We start from the raw sequence: 18,556 nt of genomic DNA, 5'->3' as shown, positions 1-18,556 counted from the left end.
TCCAGCACTCAGGAGGACTCAGTACAACACCTGGAAGGACTCAGCCCAGCAACTGGGGACTCAGCACAGCAATAGAATGACTGAGTTCAGCACCCAGGAGAACTCAGCCCAGCACCTTGAGACACAGCACCTGGATACTCAGCCCAGCACCCAAAACAAAGGAGGACTCAGCAGAGCACCTGGAGACTCAACCTAGCATCTGGGAAGGCCCAGCCAAGGATCCAGCAAGACTCAGCACAGCACCCAGGAGGACTCGGCACAGCACCTAGTACCTGGAAGGACTCAGCCCAGCACATAGAATGACTGAGTTCAGCACCCAGGAAAACAACCCAGCACCTTGAGACACAGCACCTGGATACTCAGCCCAGCACCCAAAACAAAGGAGGACTCAGCAGAGCACCTGGGAACTCAACCTAGCACCTGGGAAGGCCCAGCCAAGGATCCAGCAAGATTCAGCACAGCACCTTGTACCTGGAAGGACTCAGCATAGCACACAGGAGGACTCAGCCCAGCACCTGGAAGTACTCAGCACAGCACATGGGGATTCAGCACAGCACCTCAGAGGCCTCAGCACTGCACCCAGGAGGTCTCAGCCCAGCACCTAGCACCTGGAAGGACTCAGCACGGCACCCAGGAGGACTAAGTACAGCACCTAGCACCTGGAGACTCAACTTAGTACTTGGGAAGGCCCAGCCAAGGATCCAAAAGGACTCGGCACAGCACCTAGCACCTGGAAGACTCAGCCCAGCACCTAGCACCTGGAAGGACTGAGCACAGCACCTCGGAGGCCTCAGCAGTGCACCTGGGGACTCAACATAGCACCCAGAAGGACTCAGCGCAGGACCCGGCACCTGGAAGGACTCAGCACGGCAAGTGGGGACTCATCACAGCACCTGGGAGGCCTCAGCCAAGCACTCAGGAGTACTAAGTGCAGCACCTAGCACCTGGGGACGCAGCCCAGCACACAGAAGGACTGAGTACAGCACTCAGCCCCCGGGATGACGTCACGGTTCCGCCCTTCTAGGAAGTCCCCCGCCCCCCGTGGTGATTGACAGGCGACGCTGACGTTGAGAATTCCGGGCTTTTTTATTAAAAAAAAAAATGAACTCGAGCCTGGCAGTGACGTCACTTCCTGGTCGGTGGGGGGCCCCGGGCTGGGGTCAGCAAGGGTCACGGATGGTACCGGCCCCGCCCCCTGACCTCTGCCCTCGGGGTTGACCCCGGGGCTGTCGCCGATGGGGGGTGGGGAGGTGGCCATGTCACTGTGAACCCGAGGTCACGGCGGGGCAAGCCGAAGCCATGACGTCATCGATGACGCCATCGGGGAAACCCGGCCGCCGGGGTGGGGTGACGTCATCGCCGTGCCGTCATCGGGGAGCAGAGTCCGGCTGGCGTCCGGGGTTCCGGGGTTGGGGGTCGAAGGTCAGGTTCTGGGCGGAGGGTGCGGGACTTCCGGGTCGGGGCCGGGTGGTCACCTGTCAGTCAGAGGGCAGAAGGGCGATGGGGTCAGCTGTCGATCACCCGGGAGGACTCAGCAGAGCACCCGGGAGGACTCAGCCCAGCACCCAGCACCTGGGAGGACTCAGCGGAGCACCCGGGGGGACTCAGCACAGGACCCAGCACCCGGGGACTCAGCACCCAGGGGCAACAACCCGAAGTAGCGGGAGAGAAGGGTCCAGAAGCATAGGGTGAGCGGAGCCCCAAGGCATCACAGCGCCCAGACGGACTCAGCAAAGCACCCAGCACCCGGGAGAACTCAGCCCCAGCATCTTGAGACACAGCCCAGCACTCAGGAGGACTCGGCCCAGCACCTGGGAGGACTCAGCACAGCACCCAAAACAAAGGAGGACTCAACAGAGCACCTGAAGACTCAGCCAAACACCTGGGAGGACCCAGGCAAGGATCCAGCAAACTCAGCACAGCGCCCAGAAGGACTCAGCACAACACACAGGACTCAGCCCAGCACACGGGAGGACTCAGCACAGCACCTGGAAGGACACAGCACAGCACCTAGTACCTGGAAGGACTCAGCACAGCATACAGAAGGACTCAGTATACCACCTAGCATCAGGTAGGACGAAGCACAGCATACAGAAGCACTTGGCACAGCGCTCAGCACCCAGGATGACTCAGCCCAGCACCTAGCACCTGGTAGGACTCAGCCCAGCACCTATCACCTGGAAGGACTCAGCACGGCATGTGGGTACTCAGCACAGCACCCGGGAGGCCTCAGCCAAGTACCTGGGGACGTAGCACAGCACACAGAATGACTGAGTACAGCACTCAGCACCCAGCACCTGAAAGAACTCAACACAGCCCCTCGGAGGCCTCAGCACTGCACCCGGGAGGCCTCAGCCCAGCACTTGAGGACTCAGCTAAGCACCCAGAAGGACTCAGCGCTGCACCAGGGAGCACTCACTCAGCACAGAACCCAGGACTGGGGAGAACTCAGCAGAGCACCTTGAGAGACAGCAGAGCATCCTAGCACCTGGGAGAACTCAGCACAGCACTCATCACCCGGGAGGACTGAACACACCACTCTGTACCCCGGAGGACTCAGCCCACACCCAAAACAAAGGAGGACTCAGCAGAGCACCTGGAGACTCAGCCAAGCACCTGGGAGGACCCAGCCAACTCTGCACAGCACACAGAAGGACTGAATACAGCACTCAGCACCCAGAAGGGCTCAGCCCAGCACCTGGAAGGATTCAGCCCAGCACCTAGCACCTGGAAGAACTCAGCACAGCACTCAGCACCCGGGAGGACTCAGCACAGCACCCAGGAGGACTGAACACACCACTCAGTACCCAGGAGGATTCAGCACAACACCCAGGAGGGCTCAGCACGACACCCAGCACCTGAGAGGACCCAGCCCGGCACCTAGCACCCAGCACCCGGATCACCCAGTCCCCAGCACCCCCACTTCATATCTGACCCCCGATCGCTGACTCGGCCGAGTTCCCCATCGCCCCTGCGCGCCTCCTCCCTAGCCTTCCCCAAAGTGCCAGGGCCGGGTGGGGAGACCGAGCTCGGTCCCCGCGGTGCTCGGTGTTTAGTACCTGGGGTGCTCGGTGCTCAGTCCGCTGGGTGCTTGATGCTCGTTGCTGACTCCCCGCGGTGCTAGGTACTAAGTTCCCGTGGTGCTTGGTGCTTAATACATGGGGTACTCAGTCTCCACAGTGCTTAGTCCGCTGGGTGCTTTGAGCTCTGTGCTGAGTCCACCCACACGGTGCTTGGTGCTCGGTGCCCGCCGTGCTGAGTCCACGCGGTGCTTGGTGCTTGGTGCTTGGTCCTCATTGTGCTGAGTCCACGCGCTGCTTGGTGCTCGGTCCCCGCTGTGCTCATACCGCTAGGTGCTTGGTGCTGAGTCCCCGCGGTGCTCGGTGCTTAGTTCCCGCGGTGATCGGTGCTAAGTCCACGCGGTGCTCTGTGCTCGGTCCCCGCGGTGCTCGGTGCTGAGTCCACACGGTGCTCGGTCCCCGCGGTGCTCGGTGCTGAGTCCACACGGTGCTCGGTCCCCAGTGCTCGGTGCTGAGTCCACACGGTGCTCGGTCCCCTCGGTGCTCGGTCCCCGCGGTGCTCGGTGCTGAGTCCCCGCGGTGCTCGGTCCCCGCGGTGCTCAGTACCCGCGGTGCTCGGTACCCGCGGTGCTCAGTACCCGCGGTGCTCGGTGCTGAATCCACACGGTGCTCGGTCCCCGTGGTGCTCGGTGCTGAGTCCACACGGTGCTCGGTCCCCAGTGCTCGGTGCTGAGTACACACGGTGCTCGGTCCCCTCGGTGCTCGGTGCTGAGTCCACACGGTGCTCGGTCCCCAGTGCTCAGTGCTGAGTCCACACGGTGCTCGGTCCCCGCGGTGCTCGGTGCTGAGTCCAAACGGTGCTCGGTCCCCGCGGTGCTCAGTCCCCGCCCTGTTCGGTGCTGAGTCCACACGGTGCTCGGTCCCCGCGGTGCTCAGTCCCCGCCCTGCTCGGTGCTGAGTCCACACGGTGCTCGGTCCCCAGTGCTCAGTGCTGAGTCCACACGGTGCTCGGTCCCCGCGGTGCTCGGTGCTGAGTCCAAACGGTGCTCGGTCCCCGCGGTGCTCGGTCCCCGCGGTGCTCGGTGCTGAGTCCACCGCCCTTATCCTCCTGCTGCAGCTCCGGAGCCGGAAGAGCGCAGGTGAGCGCACCGAGCTCCCGGGGAACTACATCTCCCAGAAGCCTCGGCGGTGTTTCCCCCAAACTTCCGGTGCAGAAGGGAAACGGCTTTGACTGTCCGGTTTCCGCGGCCCCGCCGTGCTCGGTACGCGGTGATCGCGGGGAACTACATCTCCCAGAAGCCTCGGCGGTGAACCCTTAACTTCCGGTACAGACGGGAAACGGCTTTGTCCGGTTTCCGCGGCCCCGCCGTGCTCGGTACGCGGTATCCGTGAGGGACTACATCTCCCAGAAGCCTCGGCGGTGAGCTACCTAACTTCCGGTACCGACCGGAAACGGCTTTGACTGTCCGGTTTCCGCGGCCCCGCCGTGCTCGGTACGCGGTGATCGCGGGGAACTACATCTCCCAGAAGCCTCGGCGGTGAGCCACCTAACTTCCGGTACACACCGGAAACGGCTTTGACTGTCCGGTTTCCGCGGCCCCGCCGTGCTCGGTACGCGGTGATCGCGGGGAACTACATCTCCCAGAAGCCTCGGCGGTGAGCCACCTAACTTCCGGTACACACCGGAAACGGCTTTGACTGTCCCGTTTCCGCGGCCCCTCCATGCTCGGTACGCGGTGTTCGCGGGGAACTACATCTCCCAGAAGCCTCGGCGGTGAACCCTTAACTTCCGGTACAGACGGGAAACGGCTTTGTCCGGTTTCCGCGGCCCCTCCGTGCTCGGTCCGCGTTATCCGTGAGGGACTACATCTCCCAGAAGCCTCGGCGGTGAGCTACCTAACTTCCGGTACAGACCGGAAACGGCTTTGACTGTCCGGTTTCCGCGGCCCCGCCGTGCTCGGTACGCGGTGATCGCGGGGAACTACATCTCCCAGAAGCCTCGGCGGTGAGCCACCTAACTTCCGGTACACACCGGAAACGGCTTTGACTGTCCGGTTTCCGCGGCCCCGCCGTGCTCGGTACGCGGTATCCGTGCGGGACTACATCTCCCAGAAGCCTCGGCGGTTTTCACCGGAAGTCACCGCTCAGCCCCTGTCGCCAAGGCTTCCGACTCCGCCATTGGCCGCCGCGATCCCAGCCTCAGCCAATCAGCGCGCGCGGGGGGCGGGCCCGCCGCGGAGGGGGCGGGGCCGGTGCTGCGTCGACCCCGGCGTCCTCTGCGCGCGCCGGGAACCGGGAGAAACCGGGAGAAACCGGCCCGCGCCGGCGCCGCGGTGTCGTTTGTTCGCCGTGGAAATTTGTTCATTGCGGTTTTTTTTTTAATTTGATTTTTTTTCTTGAATCCGGTTTTTTCCGGATTTTTTTTTTCCGGGTCCCGGACGGACGCAGCGCGCGCAGCCGCAGGTACGGGGCGGGGGGCGGGGGCTGAGAAAATTTCGGGTTTTTGGGTTTAAATTCCTGTTTTTTTTTTTTCTTTATTTTCTGATAAATCCGTGAAAATTAGGTTTCAATTTCTAGGCTGAATTTTTAATTTTTTCCCCCCCGGCCGCCATTTTGGCGCCGCAGCCGCGGGAGGGGGAGGGGGAGGGAGCCGCGCGCGGGGTCCGCGGTCGATCCGGGTCCGGTTTAATTCAGTTTAATTCGGTTTAAATCATAATTTAGACTATTTTATTTTATTTTTTCGTTGTCATCCGGGCTTTTTTGTGTAATTTATTTTAATTTAATTTGATTTTTTTTTCCGTTTTTTTTTTTCTTTCGGCCCCGATTTCGTCTATTTTTTTTTTTCCCCTCCCGGTTTCCATTTCCCTATTTCCCCCCCCCCAAAAAAAAATAATTTCGTTTTCTTTATTTTTAAAAATTTTTATTTTCTTATTTTTTAAAAAATAAATTAAATTTAATTTTTTTACCCCTGCTCCCTGCAGCCACGTGCGCGGTCCCCGCGGGGTTTTTTGGGGTTGTGAGGGGGAGGGGCCGGGGCTGCTGCATGTACTCATTCATTCATTCACCTCCTTCATTTGTTCCTCCCTGCACAGATTTTATTTTTATTTTTTTTTTGCGGCTGAATTTTTGATTTTTTTTCCTCTCTGGGCAGGAGGGGCGGGGTGTCCATGGAGCTGTCAGTCACCCCGGGGATCCCGCCCCTGTCATGCTTTGGGTCCCTGTTATTATTTTTATTTCATTTATTTTTTATTATTTTTAATTTTTTTATTTCGTGTGTTCCATGTATGTAGCGTGACATCCAACACGCGTGATTAGCGTGCGATTTCTTAAGGAGGAAAATTTCATACCAAACATAAAACTTTAATTTTACGCGGTCATTCCTATCCCACGTGTCACGCGTGTTCCGTGGAGGGCGCCACGCGGTCCCGGGTAGACACCGTGGTTCACACACGCGTGTGTGCTTGCTCACAAGGGGCCTGAGGACTCTTGCTCCCTGTTTTGTTCACGTTTTCTGTTTAATTATTATTTTTTTTTTTTAGGAATGGAATCCGGTGCCGTGTTGAGGATCCGCGACGTCCTCCTCTGGTGCACGTGAGACGCGTGAAAATTCATCCCGCGCCCCGTGCAGCCTGTGAGTGAGCGGGAGCCGCGGCGTGTGCGCCCGTGAGCTGTTGCTACACGCGTGTGAGGTTCCCATAAGTTGATTTTTCGCTCATGCCAAACCCGTGGGAGTTCACCTGGGTCCGCACGTCAGAGACACGGGTGAAATTCAGACCGTGCGTGTTAAACGGTGCGCACACGCGTGCACAGCGCTGCTGCATAAACGTTAGATTCATCATTCGCATCAAATTCCTGCACACGTGTCTATCACATACGTGTAACATACGTGTCACGCACACGGCTCTGGGCCTCGCGTGTGTCTAAGGATGCGAGTTCCGGGCCCGTGTCTGATGGTGACACGAGTGTCGCGTGTGCTGAAAACGGCCCGTGTCCCATGCTCACCACACGCACGGCTCCAGGCCTGCGTCTCTACACGGATTCACGATGTCTGTGCGAATCACGTGCGTGACGCTGGGCCTGGGTTTGTGGCTATTCAGCCATGACAAGCACGTGTGTAACACGTATGTGACATGATGCACGTGTAGTAAATATTCAGGCCTAGCGTGAGGCGTGTAACGCGCGAGGCACGTTTAACATGACACGTCACACGCACGGCTGCGGCCCGAGTCCTCACACAGCGTCCACACGGATGAATTTTTAAATTTTTAATTAATTTGAAAATTTCTATTTTTCATTTTTCTCCTTAAGTTTTTTGTGTCCTTAGTCCAGGCTGGACCCTGGGTCCCTCTGAGGTCACCAGCGCGCGGCCTCTGGTGTTCGTGTGTGCGCGTGGGTAACGTGTTACACGCAGATCCCCCGCACGAGCCCGGTCCCGCAGGCGCAGCGCTGTGTAGCCGTGTTGTAAGCGTGTGACATGTTTCATACATTTAACGTTTGAGAAACGTTTCTGTGTTTGAACGCAGAGCGCGTGCACGGAAACAGGCGTGTGCACGTAATTTTACACGCGTGACTCCAGGCCCGCGTCTGTGTCACCGAACACCGAACCGTGGTGTGCGCGTAACTTTAATCCCCATCGCGTGTGCTCGCTAACACACACGCTGAAACACGCTAAGAACGCCACGGATCCTCAACACGGGAACAGAGTCCAGTCCTTAAAAAGTAAATAAGAAGGAAAACAGGAACACGGATGACTCTGGGCCTCTCTGTGTGTGCGTCACACTTGACACGCATGCTGCATGCGCGGCTCCGAGGCTTTTCGCACATCATGTTTGTCACGTGTGCTCACGTGTGAACAACCCTGGCCTGGATCTTTACGGCTGTGTGTGTGTTACGCCATCTTCGTGCTCGATCGGGGTATAAGCGTGTGTTTTACGTGTGAAGAGAGGTGCACGTCTGGAGTCGGGCACGGGACACAGGAAAACCAGGACTAGAGCAAAACGCACACCTTTGGCTTAGCGTGTTAGCGCGTGTGTGCGTCTGCCTGGGCCGTCACGCGTGTGCCCCGCAGCCAGACACGCGCACCTCGTGATCAGCCGTGCCGGCCCCGCACGTTCGCATGTAAGCGTGTGAAGAGCGTATGTATGCGTGTGCGCGTCCACTCACGGTTTTATTTTCCACGCTCATGTATAAGTTTCACGCTATCCGTGTGCACACGTGTCTGTTCACCCGGAGCCCACATGCACACACACGTGTTGTATGCGCGTGTTCTAAGTCCTAGTCCCATCTCGCCTAACATGATACGCAAGCAGGCACACACGCGTGGAGTTGCAGCACACGCATACGCCCCATGTGTTTTTTCCTCTCCCGGTTTCCATTTCCCTATTTTTTCCCTGCAAAAAATCTTCAATTTCGTTTTCTCTATTTCTTAAAAATTTTGTTTTCCTATTTTTTTAAAGAAAAATTTAAATTTATTTTCCCCTGCTCCCCGCAGCCACGTGCGCCGTCCCCACGGGGTTTTTTGTGGTTGGGGGGGAGGGGCCGGGGCTCCTGCATGCATTCATTCATTCACCTCCTTCATTTGTTCCTCCCCACGCTTTTTTTTTTTCTTTATTTTTCAGCTGAATTTTTAATTTTTTTTCCTCTCCGGGCGGAGGGGGGGGTCTCCACGGAGCTGTCAATCACCCCGAGGGGCCCGCCCCTGTCATGCTTTGGGCAAGGAGCGCAGTTAGTTTGGGTACGTGTTTTAGCACGTGTCACGTATGTTCCATGAAAAGCGCCGTGTGGTCCCGGGTAGACATTGCGGTTCACACCCACATGCGCGTGCTCGCAGGGGGCGTGAGAATCCGTGTTTCGTGTTTTATTCATGTTTTATGTCTATTTCTTTCAGGATCTGAACCCGGTCCCACGTGGAGGATCCGCGACGTCCTCGTCTCCTGCCCGGGAAAATTCACCCCGCGTCCCGTGCAGCCTGTGAGTGGGTGTGAGCCGTGGTGTGAGCGCTCTTGTGCTCTTCCCACACGCATGTGAGGTTCATGTTACCGGGCGACGTCATCGCATGTTATTCGTATCGGATTTCTGCATACGTGTGCCACACACACGACTCTGGGCCTTACGTGTGTGTTAGTAAGGATGCGTGTTCCAGGCCCGTATATGATGTGAATGTAGCGTGTGCCCGTGGTGAAAACGATCCGTGTCGCACGCACACCCCACGCGTGGCTCCAGGTCTGCGTGTTTACACGTGTAGGCGTGTGCGATCGCATTTCACAGATGTGTGGCCTGTGTCGTGCGTGTAAGTGCGTCTCTGCATGTGTGTGGGGAGAGCGTGTTTTCCACACACGTAAAACGCGTTTACATACATGCGTGCTTGCACGGCTTGGGCCCGTGTCTGTTTATTCACGGTGTGCGTGGAACGTGTGCGACGCGTGCTCAGCATAAAATGTCACACACACAGCCGCGGCCCGAGTCTTCACACGTATGCACCGTTCTATGCACGACTCCAACCCGTGGCCTCTAGTGTTCTGTGTGTGCTTGGGTAGCGTGTTACACGCAGATCCCACACACAGCCCGGGTCCCGCAGGCGCATCGCTGTGTAGACGTGTTATAAGCGTGAAGAGCGTGTCTGCGTGTGCACACATGGCACCCGGAGTCTCCATACAACGTGTATTTGCAGCAACACGCATACGCCCCGCCTAGGCCATTTGTCCCTTCGGCTCCATGTCACGTGTGTTTACATATCATCTACACGCACGTGCACACGCTTCCTTGACCCGCGCGCACTCCCACACGTAAGTGTGGCGTTCACACTCAGTCCCATCGCGTCTGTGTCGCGTGTGCACGTCTGTGTACCCACAGCCCACTGTGACCCCCTCAACCTGCACACGTGTATTCGCACACGTAAGCAATACGCGGGTAGCGCACGCGCGCCCAGCGGAGATAAATCACGCATACGCGTCTGCAGCCGTGGCAGTGTTACACCGATAGCGCGTGTAGCTCTTGCGTGTGCGCACGTGCCGTCTCCGGTCTTTCAGCCTGGGATTCGCACTCGTGCCCTCCCTTCCCAGTGAAACCACGACCAGGCGTGTTTCTGCGACCGACGTTCACGGGACGCGTGCGTGATCGCATTTTCCCCATCACGCTAACACGGACGTCTTTTCTCCCGCACAGGCCTCGTACCCGAGTCCCCCGCGCAGGGCGAGATGGCGCCTGACGCAGTGACGGACACGCGGGACCCAGACCCGACCCCGAGGGCCTCGGCGCCGGCGTCACCGTAGCGTCGCCCGTGTCGCGTGCTGACGTGTGTTGTCCGTGAAAGGTGACCGCCGGGCGTTTGTTCACATGGGCCACGCGTGTGTTCTGTCACCGGGTGACATCATCACGTGTGACGTCATCATGTTAACCGGCGACATCGCAGACATCGTGTGACATCATCACCTGTTATCGGGCGACGTCATCAGGCGACATCACCACGTGTTACCTGGCAACATCACATGTCATCGGTTGACATCATCCCAACCATCCGGTGACATCACCACAGTCATTGCGTCACATCACCGTGACCATCGCATGACATCACCACCACACGTCACGTCTTCCGTTCCCGTGTCCCACGCGTGTCACCGTCCGTTTTCTCACGTTTTTTCACGGATTCACACGTCCATGCTCAGCCGGTCCACCGTTTATTTCCAGCGGCGCTTAGCATGTGCGTTGCGCGTGTGGACATTCGTCTCGTGTGTATGCGGCTGTTCTTGGTTTTTCCCCCCCCACGATTTAGATTTTTGTGTTTTACGTGTTCATCATTTTTCTGGATCTCACCCGTTCTGTGTGCGTGTGCGCGCGGAGCCGCCCTTCGCGGGTCTGCACCGGCGCCTTTACTTCCTGTGTGTTTTCCATCACGGGTTCACTCGTGTGCTCAGCCATGTTTATCCGGTCCATGCATTAAAACCGCTCCATTCTCCGTGTTCGTTTCCTGCATGTTTTCATTACACGCAACCGATTGCTCTCGTGTTCTCTCCGTGTAAGGCGCTCGCTTCCATTCCCCGCATTTCCATCTGTTTTCATTCTCAGATTTCACCGATTCACGTGTTCACCCCGCGGGGGTTGTCTTCCGTGTCCCAAGCGTGCTCTGTGCGTGACTCGTGTTTGTATCACACTTGCACGCGTGGGAGCACGGGAATTCCCCACACGGACTTGGGCGAGTTCTGCTCGCGTGTGCGGTGAGCTCGCGGGCACGGATGCGGGAACTGATGTCATGCGTGTGCCTGCGGGGGGGGGACACGCAGCCCCGTGTGACATCATCCCGTGTCGCGTCGCCACCCGCAGGCCGACGTGCGTGCTGAGCTGGGCAGAGCCTCAGAGCCACGGTCCGGGTGATGGCGCTGAACACGGATGTCAGGGTAAGCGAGTTGGCGGCGATTTGTCATGTGTGAACACGCTTGTGCATGGACACGGCTGTGCGCGTCTAGAGCGTGTGAGTTCACGTGTGTTTGGTCGCTTGCCCGTGCATGGTCCTGTGTGCATCCGTGAGAGTGGATCATCCTTAGCAGTAGGCGCGAGTTACGCGTGTGGTGTGTCTGGTGTGCACGTGTGTGACTTGTATGCATGTAGCAGTAACGATGTGCATCATACGTGTTCACTGATCACGCGTGTGCGTCGCTGTTGGGCATCACACGCTTGTGAATGGGATCCCAGTAGGTGCAGAACAGGGCAATAGGTGTACACACGTGTACACACGTGTACACATGCACATCTTCACGAGCCAAGTAGTAATCTGGGCACACGCGTGTGAGCGCCAGAGATCACGTGACGTGTGGCACAGGACACGTGTGTACAAGGGATCCACACGTGATCGTGTTATTTGTGGTTTCGCGCAGGGCGGTCTTTCGCGTGTCTGCGCCTCACGGCGCCTTTACACATACATGTCACACGTGTGTTTTGCGTTCTGCGGGTTGACCACGTGCAAGTTTACACACCGCGTGTACGACACGGAAGACAGCAGCCGACACGCGACACCATGCGTGTGCCCGGCTCTCACCGTCCTTATTCTTTCCCATCAGCCCGACCGGCTGCCGAGGATGCTGGGAGCGCCCCATGACTGACAGCTTAACAGACCAACCCCGCCCGGCCCCGCCATGAGGACGCCCCGCCTGTCCGGCGGCGCCGTCACGCTCGCGCTCGGCGGCCTCTGACCCAGAACGCGGATCCCCGCCACGCGTGTCCACGCGTGTCCCCTCCGCCCCCATGGCCCCGTTTTGCGTGTGGGCGCTGACGTGTTGCGTGTTGGCGGCGTGCTGTTGGGCGTCGCCGCCCGTGGTGAGCACGCGGTACGGGAAGCTGCGCGGTCTGCGCGCGCCCCTGCCGGGCGGGGTGCTGGGCCCCGTGGAGCAGTTCCTGGGTGTCCCCTACGCGGCGCCCCCCACGGGCGAGCGCCGGTTCCAGCCGCCCGAGCCGCCGTCCTCGTGGCCCGGCGTGCGCGATGCCACGCGGTTTGCGCCCGTGTGCCCGCAGCACCTGGACGAGCGCGCGCTTCTGCGCGACATGCTGCCCGTGTGGTTCACCGCCAACCTGGACACGCTGGCCGCGTACGTGCAGGACCAGAGCGAGGACTGCCTGTTCCTCAACGTCTACGTGCCGGCGGGTGAGCGACACGGCCGTTACATGCTTATTACACGGGATGACACGGTTACTGCACGGGATTCACGGTTGTTGCAGCGGAGACGTGGTTAGGACATGGTTTTTATATGAGATAACACAGTTACTGCACGGGATGACACGGTTAGGACACGGATGATCTCACGGTTAGGGGAATAAGTGACTGACGCGCTCACGTCAGGGGTCTGGTGATGTCATAGTATGATGACGTCACGAGGACAGGGAGTACCCGGAGTGACATCATCAGCGTGGAGGTCAGAGGTCACGCATGTGGGATTCTTTCCCGTACGGCATCACCGCTTCTCACGATCCCATGGTTTCCGGCGTCGCATGTGTCACGTGTGTGCGGTCACGTGATCCTGTTTTTTTTTTCTTGCACACGACCCCGAACCCCGTTTTCTCCGTTCTGGTTTCTCGGAGCCCGTGTGTGACCACGCGTGATCCCGGTGTCTGAAGCCTTACGTTTTTCCGTCTTCTCGGTTTTCCCGACTTTTTGACACGCGTGTCGGTCGCCGACTCCGTGTTAATTTTTGTTCTCCCCCCCCTCCCGTCTGACCCAGGAGCCAACACTGGGAAAATCGCCGATGACATCACAGGTCATGAGCGTGGTGACGACGAAGGTATCGGTTTTTTTTTTTAATCAATCTTATCAGTTTTTGTCATTTTATCGATTTTATCATTTTGTAGTTTTTATCGTTTTTCGTGGTCTTATCGGTTTTATCGATTTTATCGGTTTTTGTCGTTCTAATCAAATTTATTGGTTTTATCGATTTTTTTCAGTTTTGTCGTCTTTTTTTTCGATTTCTCTTTAACGACTCTCTGCTTTGGCCCAGCCCGGCCCCCAGTGCATGAACTCATCATCTCTCTTATTTTTTAAACCGTGTTTGGGGCCGGTCGCACACACGTGTCCACCCCGCGTCCTTTTCTGCTCGTCACGGCTAAACACGGAAACCGTTTTTGTAAACTCCTGTAGTTGCGGGAAACTTTCCCGTGATCTGGAAATCACGGGTAGCGTGACATCCCGTGACGTGTTCTGATCGACATGTGACCCCCGTGTGACCCCGGGTCAAAGGACACGCGACCTCCCCGCCCCATGCGCAGGGCGCCCACGTTGGGCTTCCTGCTGCGGGAGGTCCTGGCATTTGCATAAATCTGCATATGCATCACTCGGATTTGCATATCCATGAATATTCATGAGGGAAGCTTGAAGTGGGACAGGAAGCAGGAAGTGGGACAGGAAGTAGGGCAGGAAGCAAGACAGGAAGCAGGAAGTGGGGGAGGAAGTGGCACAGGAAGTGGGGCAGGAAGTGGGACAGGAAGCAGGAAGTGGGGCAGGAAGCCGCACAGGAAGAGGGGCAGCCGGGCCCCGCCCCACCCCCACGTGACCCCGCCCCCCACAGACGCCCGCGACCCCGGCGGCGGGAAGAAGCCGGTCATGGTTTACATCCACGGCGGCTCCTACATGGAAGGCACCGGGAACCTGATGGACGGCAGCGTCCTCGCCAGCTACGGCGACGTCATCGTCGTCACCGTCAACTACCGGCTGGGCGTGCTGGGTGAGCCGACCCCGACCCCTGACCCCCGACCCCTGACCCCGACCCACCCACGTGTGTGTCGTGTGCCTGGCGTGTGCCTGGCGTGTGCTTGGCGTGTCTGTGGCACATGGGTGCTGTGATTCCACTGTGACCCCTTGACCCCTGACCCTCCCTCGTGATGTCATGCACACCTCACGTGATGTATCCTTAGTGTGTGTTTGCTGTGACCCCCGTGACCCTGCTGTGACCCCCTTATAACCCCTTGTAACTCCATCCCCGCCTCACGTGTGTGGCGTGTGCTTGCCGTGTCCTCGAACCCATGCGCGTTCTCTGAACCCAACAAGATCCTGCCATGACCCCGCGACCCTACCCCTTGTCCATACCCTGCCCCTTTCTTGACTCGTGTGTGGCGTGTGCTTGGTGTGTGACAGTTCGTGACCCCGCCGTGACCCCACGACCCTCTTGTGACCCCCACGGACCCCCATGACCCTGCCCATGTCACATGTGTGATGTGTGTAGGGTGTAATTAGCGTGTGCTTTGCGTGTGCTTGGTGTGTACACGACTCCCATCACGTCCTGTGACCCCTCAGTGACCCCCCCGTGACCCTGCCCCATTTCAGATGTGTGATGTGTGTAGCGTGTGCTTGGCGTGTGCTTAGCGTGTGCTTGGCGACCCCGCCGCAGGCTTCCTGAGCACGGGCGACCAGGCCGCCAAGGGCAACTACGGCCTCCTGGACCAGATCCAGGCGCTGCGCTGGGTGGAGGAGAACGCGGGCGCCTTCGGCGGGGACCCCAAGCGCGTGACCGTGTTCGGCTCGGGCGCCGGCGCCTCCTGCGTCAGCCTCCTCACGCTGTCGCACTACTCGGAGGGTGAGCCGCGGGCGACCCCTGACCCCACGGTGCCCCTGACCCCTGAACCCAGGCACACAGTGACCCCGTGGCCATCTTGCGACCCGGACCGTTGACCTTGTGACCCTAACTGTGACCCATGACCCTGACCCCGACCCACAGTGACCCCGTGATGACCTTGTGACCCGGACCCTGGTACCTGATCCTGACCCCTGACTCCATGATGACCCCGCAGCCCCGATTCCTGACCTTGTGAGGACCCGTTCCTGACCCCAGTGACCGCATGACCCCACACTGACCCTGCTGACCCCGTGTCCCTGCACTGACCCCCGCGTGACCCTCATTTGACCCCACCCCGACCCCTGTGTGACCCTACCCTGACCACGCAGGACCCCAGACTGAACCCCCGTGCAACCCCACCGTGAACCCCCATGACCCCGGCGTGACCCCCACCGACCCCCTCCACTGTGACCCCACCCTGACCCCCACGTGACGCCACATTGAACCCCATGAGACCCAACACTGACCCTGCTGACCCCGCGTGACCCCACCCTGACCCCCGCGTGACCCCGCCCTGACCCCCTCTGACCCCCGCGTGACCCCGCCCTGGCCCCCGCCCCCGCAGGCCTGTTCCAGAAGGCCATCATCCAGAGCGGCACGGCGCTGTCCAGCTGGGCCGTGAACTACCAGCCGGCCAAGTACACGCGGGCGCTGGCGGAGCAGCTGGGGTGCGGGTCGGCGGACACGGCGGCGCTGGTGTCGTGCCTGCGCGGCGCGGGCTGGCGGGAGCTGTCGCGGCAGCGCGTGTCGCCGGCGGCCTACCACGTGGCGTTCGGGCCCGTGGTGGACGGGGACGTGATCCCGGACGACCCGCAGATCCTCATGGAGCAGGGCGAGTTCCTCAACTACGACGTCATGCTGGGCGTGAACCAGGGCGAGGGGCTGCGCTTCGTGGACGGGCTGGTGGAGGACGCGGACGACGGCGGCGGCGGCGACGCGGACGACGGCGGCGACGCGGAGAACACGCGTGTCGAGTACACGCGTGTCGGCGCGGGCGACGCGGATCACACGTACGACGACGGCGCGGGGAACACGCGCGCGGGCGCGAAGAACGCGCGCGCCGATAACGCGGACCCCGCGCGCGGCGACGCCGAGAACGCGCGCGTCGACGCGGAGCACACGCGAGGCGGCGGCGGCGGCGGGGGCGGGGGCGTGGCGGCCGGCGTCTTCGACCAGGCCGTGTCCGGGTTCGTGGACCGGCTCTACGGCTACCCCGAGGGCAAGGACGCGCTGCGGGAGACGATCAAGTTCATGTACACGGACTGGGCGGACCGCGAGAGCGCGGAGTCGCGGCGGAAGACGCTGGTGGCGCTGTTCACGGACCACCAGTGGGTGGCGCCCGCCGTGGCCACCGCGGACCTGCACGCGCGGTACGGGTCCCCCACCTACTTCTACGCCTTCTGCCACCGCTGCCAGGGCGACGACCCCGCCAAGCCCGCCTGGGCCGACGCCGCGCACGGCGACGAGGTCCCCTACGTGTTCGGCGTCCCCATGGGCGGCCCCGCCGAGCTCTTCGCCTGCAACTTCTCGCGCAACGACGTCATGCTCAGCGCCGTCGTCATGACCTACTGGACCAACTTCGCCAAGACGGGGTGAGCGCGGGCGGGCGGGCGGGTGGGGTCGCGGTGGGGTCAACACGGGGTCGTCACGGGGTCAGAGTTAGGGTGACATCATCGTGGGGCCCTCATCATGTGGTCAGGGTGGGGTTGGGTGACGTCATCGCAGGGTCAGATGGGGTCGCGGTGGGGTCACCATGAGGTCAGTGTCGGGGTGACATGATCACGGGGTGAACACGGGGTCACAGTGGGGTCATCACAGGTTCACAGTGGGGTCATGGTGAGGTCATAGTGTGGACGTATGAGGCCATGGCAGGCTTGGGTGGGGTCATCGCAGGGTCAAACCGGGGTAACAGTGAGGTCGCAGTGGGGTCACCACGGGATCAGGTGAGGTCGTGGCGGGGTCAGGTGACGTCATCGCGGGGTCAGCGCGGGGTTGCTCTCTGGCGGGCAGGACGACCTCACGCGTGACCTCACGTGTCACTCCCATGATGCCCCACGCGAGACCCCTGACGCCACGTGCTACACGCGTGGCGTCACGTTCCGCACGCGTGACGTCACACGCTGCACGTTGCATGTTACACGCACGGCACCGCACGCAACACGCGTGACGTCACACGCCGCACACGCGGCCCGACACGTCCAGAGCGCGGCGTCGCGTGTCCCACGCGCGACGTCACGCGCCTCACGCGTGTTCTCCCCCCCCCGCCCGCAGGGACCCCAACCAGCCGGTGCCGCAGGACACCAAGTTCATCCACACGCGGCCGAACCGCTTCGAGGAGGTCGCGTGGTCCAAGTACGACCCGCGGGAGCAGCTGTACCTGCACATCGGGCTGCGGCCCCGCGTGCGCGACCACTACCGCGCCACCAAGGTCGCGTTCTGGCTCGAGCTGGTGCCGCACCTGCACGGCCTGCGCGACCTCCTGCAGTACGTCAGCACCACCACGCGGGCGCCCGGCACGCCCGACGCCGCCAAGGACACGCGCGACGCCGCCGCCGCCGCGGACGCGCGCGGCCGCGCGCACCCCAAGCCCTGGCCCGCCACGCGGAGGCCCGCGGTCACGGCGGCCACGGCGAAGGGGGGACACGGGCGCCCGCGCGGGAGCCACGCCGCCGCCGCGGAGGACGCCACGGTGCTGATCGAGACGAAGCGCGACTACTCCACGGAGCTGAGCGTCACCATCGCGGTGGGCGCCTCGCTGCTGTTCCTCAACATCCTGGCCTTCGCCGCGCTCTACTACAAGAAGGACAAGCGGCGCCACGAGACGCACCGGCGGCAGCACGCGGCCGCGCACACGCACGGGCACACGCAGCAGCGGGGCGGTGGCGGCGGCACGGGCGGCGGGGGACACGGGCGCGGCGGGGACGACTTCCTGCAGGCGAAGCCGCCGCCGCTGCCCCCGCCGCCTCTGCCCCCGCAGCGCCACGACGGCGGCCTCGGCGGAGACGCCGCGGACGCCGCCGCCGCCGCCGCGGGAGGGATCCGCGTGGCCTGCCCGCCCGACTACGCGCTCACGCTGCGGCGCTCGCCCGACGACATCCCGCTCATGGCGCCCAGCACCATCACCATGGCGCCCAACAGCCTGGCGGGCGTGGCCGCCGGGGGCTCGTCCGGGGCGCTCACGTTCAACGCCTTCGCGGGAGGAGTCGGCGGCGGCGGGGGCGGCGGGCAGAACGGGTCGAACCTGCCGCACGGACACTCGACCACGCGGGTATAGCGGGCGGCGGGTTCCGGTTCCGGCCCCGCGGACTCACGCGGAGGAGGAGACGCTCGTTTTTTTTGTTTTTTGTTTTAATTTCGGTTTGCAGGGGAGGGGGAAGGGATCTCGTCACGCGTGTGGACGCGGGGGCGATGTCCACGTCACGCGTGTGGCTCGGACGCACGCAC

The 18,556-nt window shown here is 60.9% G+C and overlaps 3 protein-coding genes across 10 annotated transcripts in view; 2 read left to right on the top strand and 1 right to left on the bottom strand.

The window, feature by feature from the left end:
• The window catches only part of LOC130869242 (glycoprotein Xg-like), a 31,594-nt gene extending 21,327 nt beyond the window's left edge, over window positions 1-10,267 (top strand). The window contains exon 10 of the mRNA XM_057761251.1: window positions 10,257-10,267. The gene's annotated coding sequence lies outside the window, so the exon portion shown is untranslated. The remainder of the gene's footprint in view (window positions 1-10,256) is intronic.
• Window positions 1,353-4,744, bottom strand: LOC130869230 (uncharacterized). The gene is made up of 3 exons (XM_057761227.1): window positions 4,586-4,744; window positions 3,348-4,184; window positions 1,353-1,475 (listed from the first exon to the last, which is right to left on the bottom strand). Exons 1-3 carry the CDS (start codon window positions 4,742-4,744, stop codon window positions 1,368-1,370), a joined length of 1,104 nt encoding a protein of 367 aa, XP_057617210.1. The 3' UTR covers window positions 1,353-1,367.
• On the top strand, window positions 5,115-18,531 carry LOC130869238 (neuroligin-4, X-linked-like). 8 transcript variants are annotated; one of them, XM_057761242.1, is made up of 12 exons: window positions 5,115-5,483; window positions 6,560-6,704; window positions 8,908-8,990; window positions 10,185-10,332; window positions 11,085-11,233; window positions 11,340-11,413; window positions 12,074-12,654; window positions 13,229-13,288; window positions 14,069-14,224; window positions 14,888-15,073; window positions 15,678-16,704; window positions 17,384-18,531. In XM_057761242.1, exons 7-12 carry the CDS (start codon window positions 12,258-12,260, stop codon window positions 18,384-18,386), a joined length of 2,829 nt encoding a protein of 942 aa, XP_057617225.1. In that variant the 5' UTR covers window positions 5,115-5,483; window positions 6,560-6,704; window positions 8,908-8,990; window positions 10,185-10,332; window positions 11,085-11,233; window positions 11,340-11,413; window positions 12,074-12,257; the 3' UTR covers window positions 18,387-18,531. The 8 variants fall into 8 exon arrangements, with proteins under 8 accessions (XP_057617225.1, XP_057617221.1, XP_057617224.1 ...); XM_057761238.1 differs by lacking the exon at window positions 11,085-11,233 and having other exon boundaries at window positions 6,560-6,651; XM_057761241.1 differs by lacking the exon at window positions 11,085-11,233 and having other exon boundaries at window positions 6,560-6,702.
• The last annotated feature ends 25 nt before the right edge of the window (window positions 18,532-18,556 follow it).

The sequence above is a fragment of the Chionomys nivalis genome, unplaced genomic scaffold, assembly GCF_950005125.1.
Source record: "Chionomys nivalis unplaced genomic scaffold, mChiNiv1.1 scaffold_109, whole genome shotgun sequence".
In the NCBI taxonomy this organism is placed as follows: Eukaryota; Metazoa; Chordata; class Mammalia; order Rodentia; family Cricetidae; genus Chionomys; species Chionomys nivalis.
Note: the sequence above shows the minus strand (reverse complement) of the source record. Positions and strands in the feature narration are given on the sequence as shown.

Bases quoted from the DNA above. Each gene is read 5' to 3' on its own strand.
- LOC130869230 (XM_057761227.1), bottom strand. From the start codon at position 4,744: ATGGAGGGGCCGCGGAAACGGGACAGTCAAAGCCGTTTCCGGTGTGTA. The intron at 4,185-4,585 runs GTGTGTACCGGA...TGGGAGATGTAG, and splicing joins GACAGTCAAAGCCGTTTCCG to TTCCCCGGGAGCTCGGTGCG. The intron at 1,476-3,347 runs GTATGAGCACAG...TCTGACTGACAG, and splicing joins TCAGCACCAAGCACCTAGCG to GTGACCACCCGGCCCCGACC.
- LOC130869238 (XM_057761238.1), top strand. From the start codon at position 12,258: ATGGCCCCGTTTTGCGTGTGGGCGCTGACGTGTTGCGTGTTGGCGGCG. The intron at 13,289-14,068 runs GTATCGGTTTTT...CGCCCCCCACAG, and splicing joins TGAGCGTGGTGACGACGAAG to ACGCCCGCGACCCCGGCGGC. The intron at 16,705-17,383 runs GTGAGCGCGGGC...CCCCGCCCGCAG, and splicing joins ACCAACTTCGCCAAGACGGG to GGACCCCAACCAGCCGGTGC.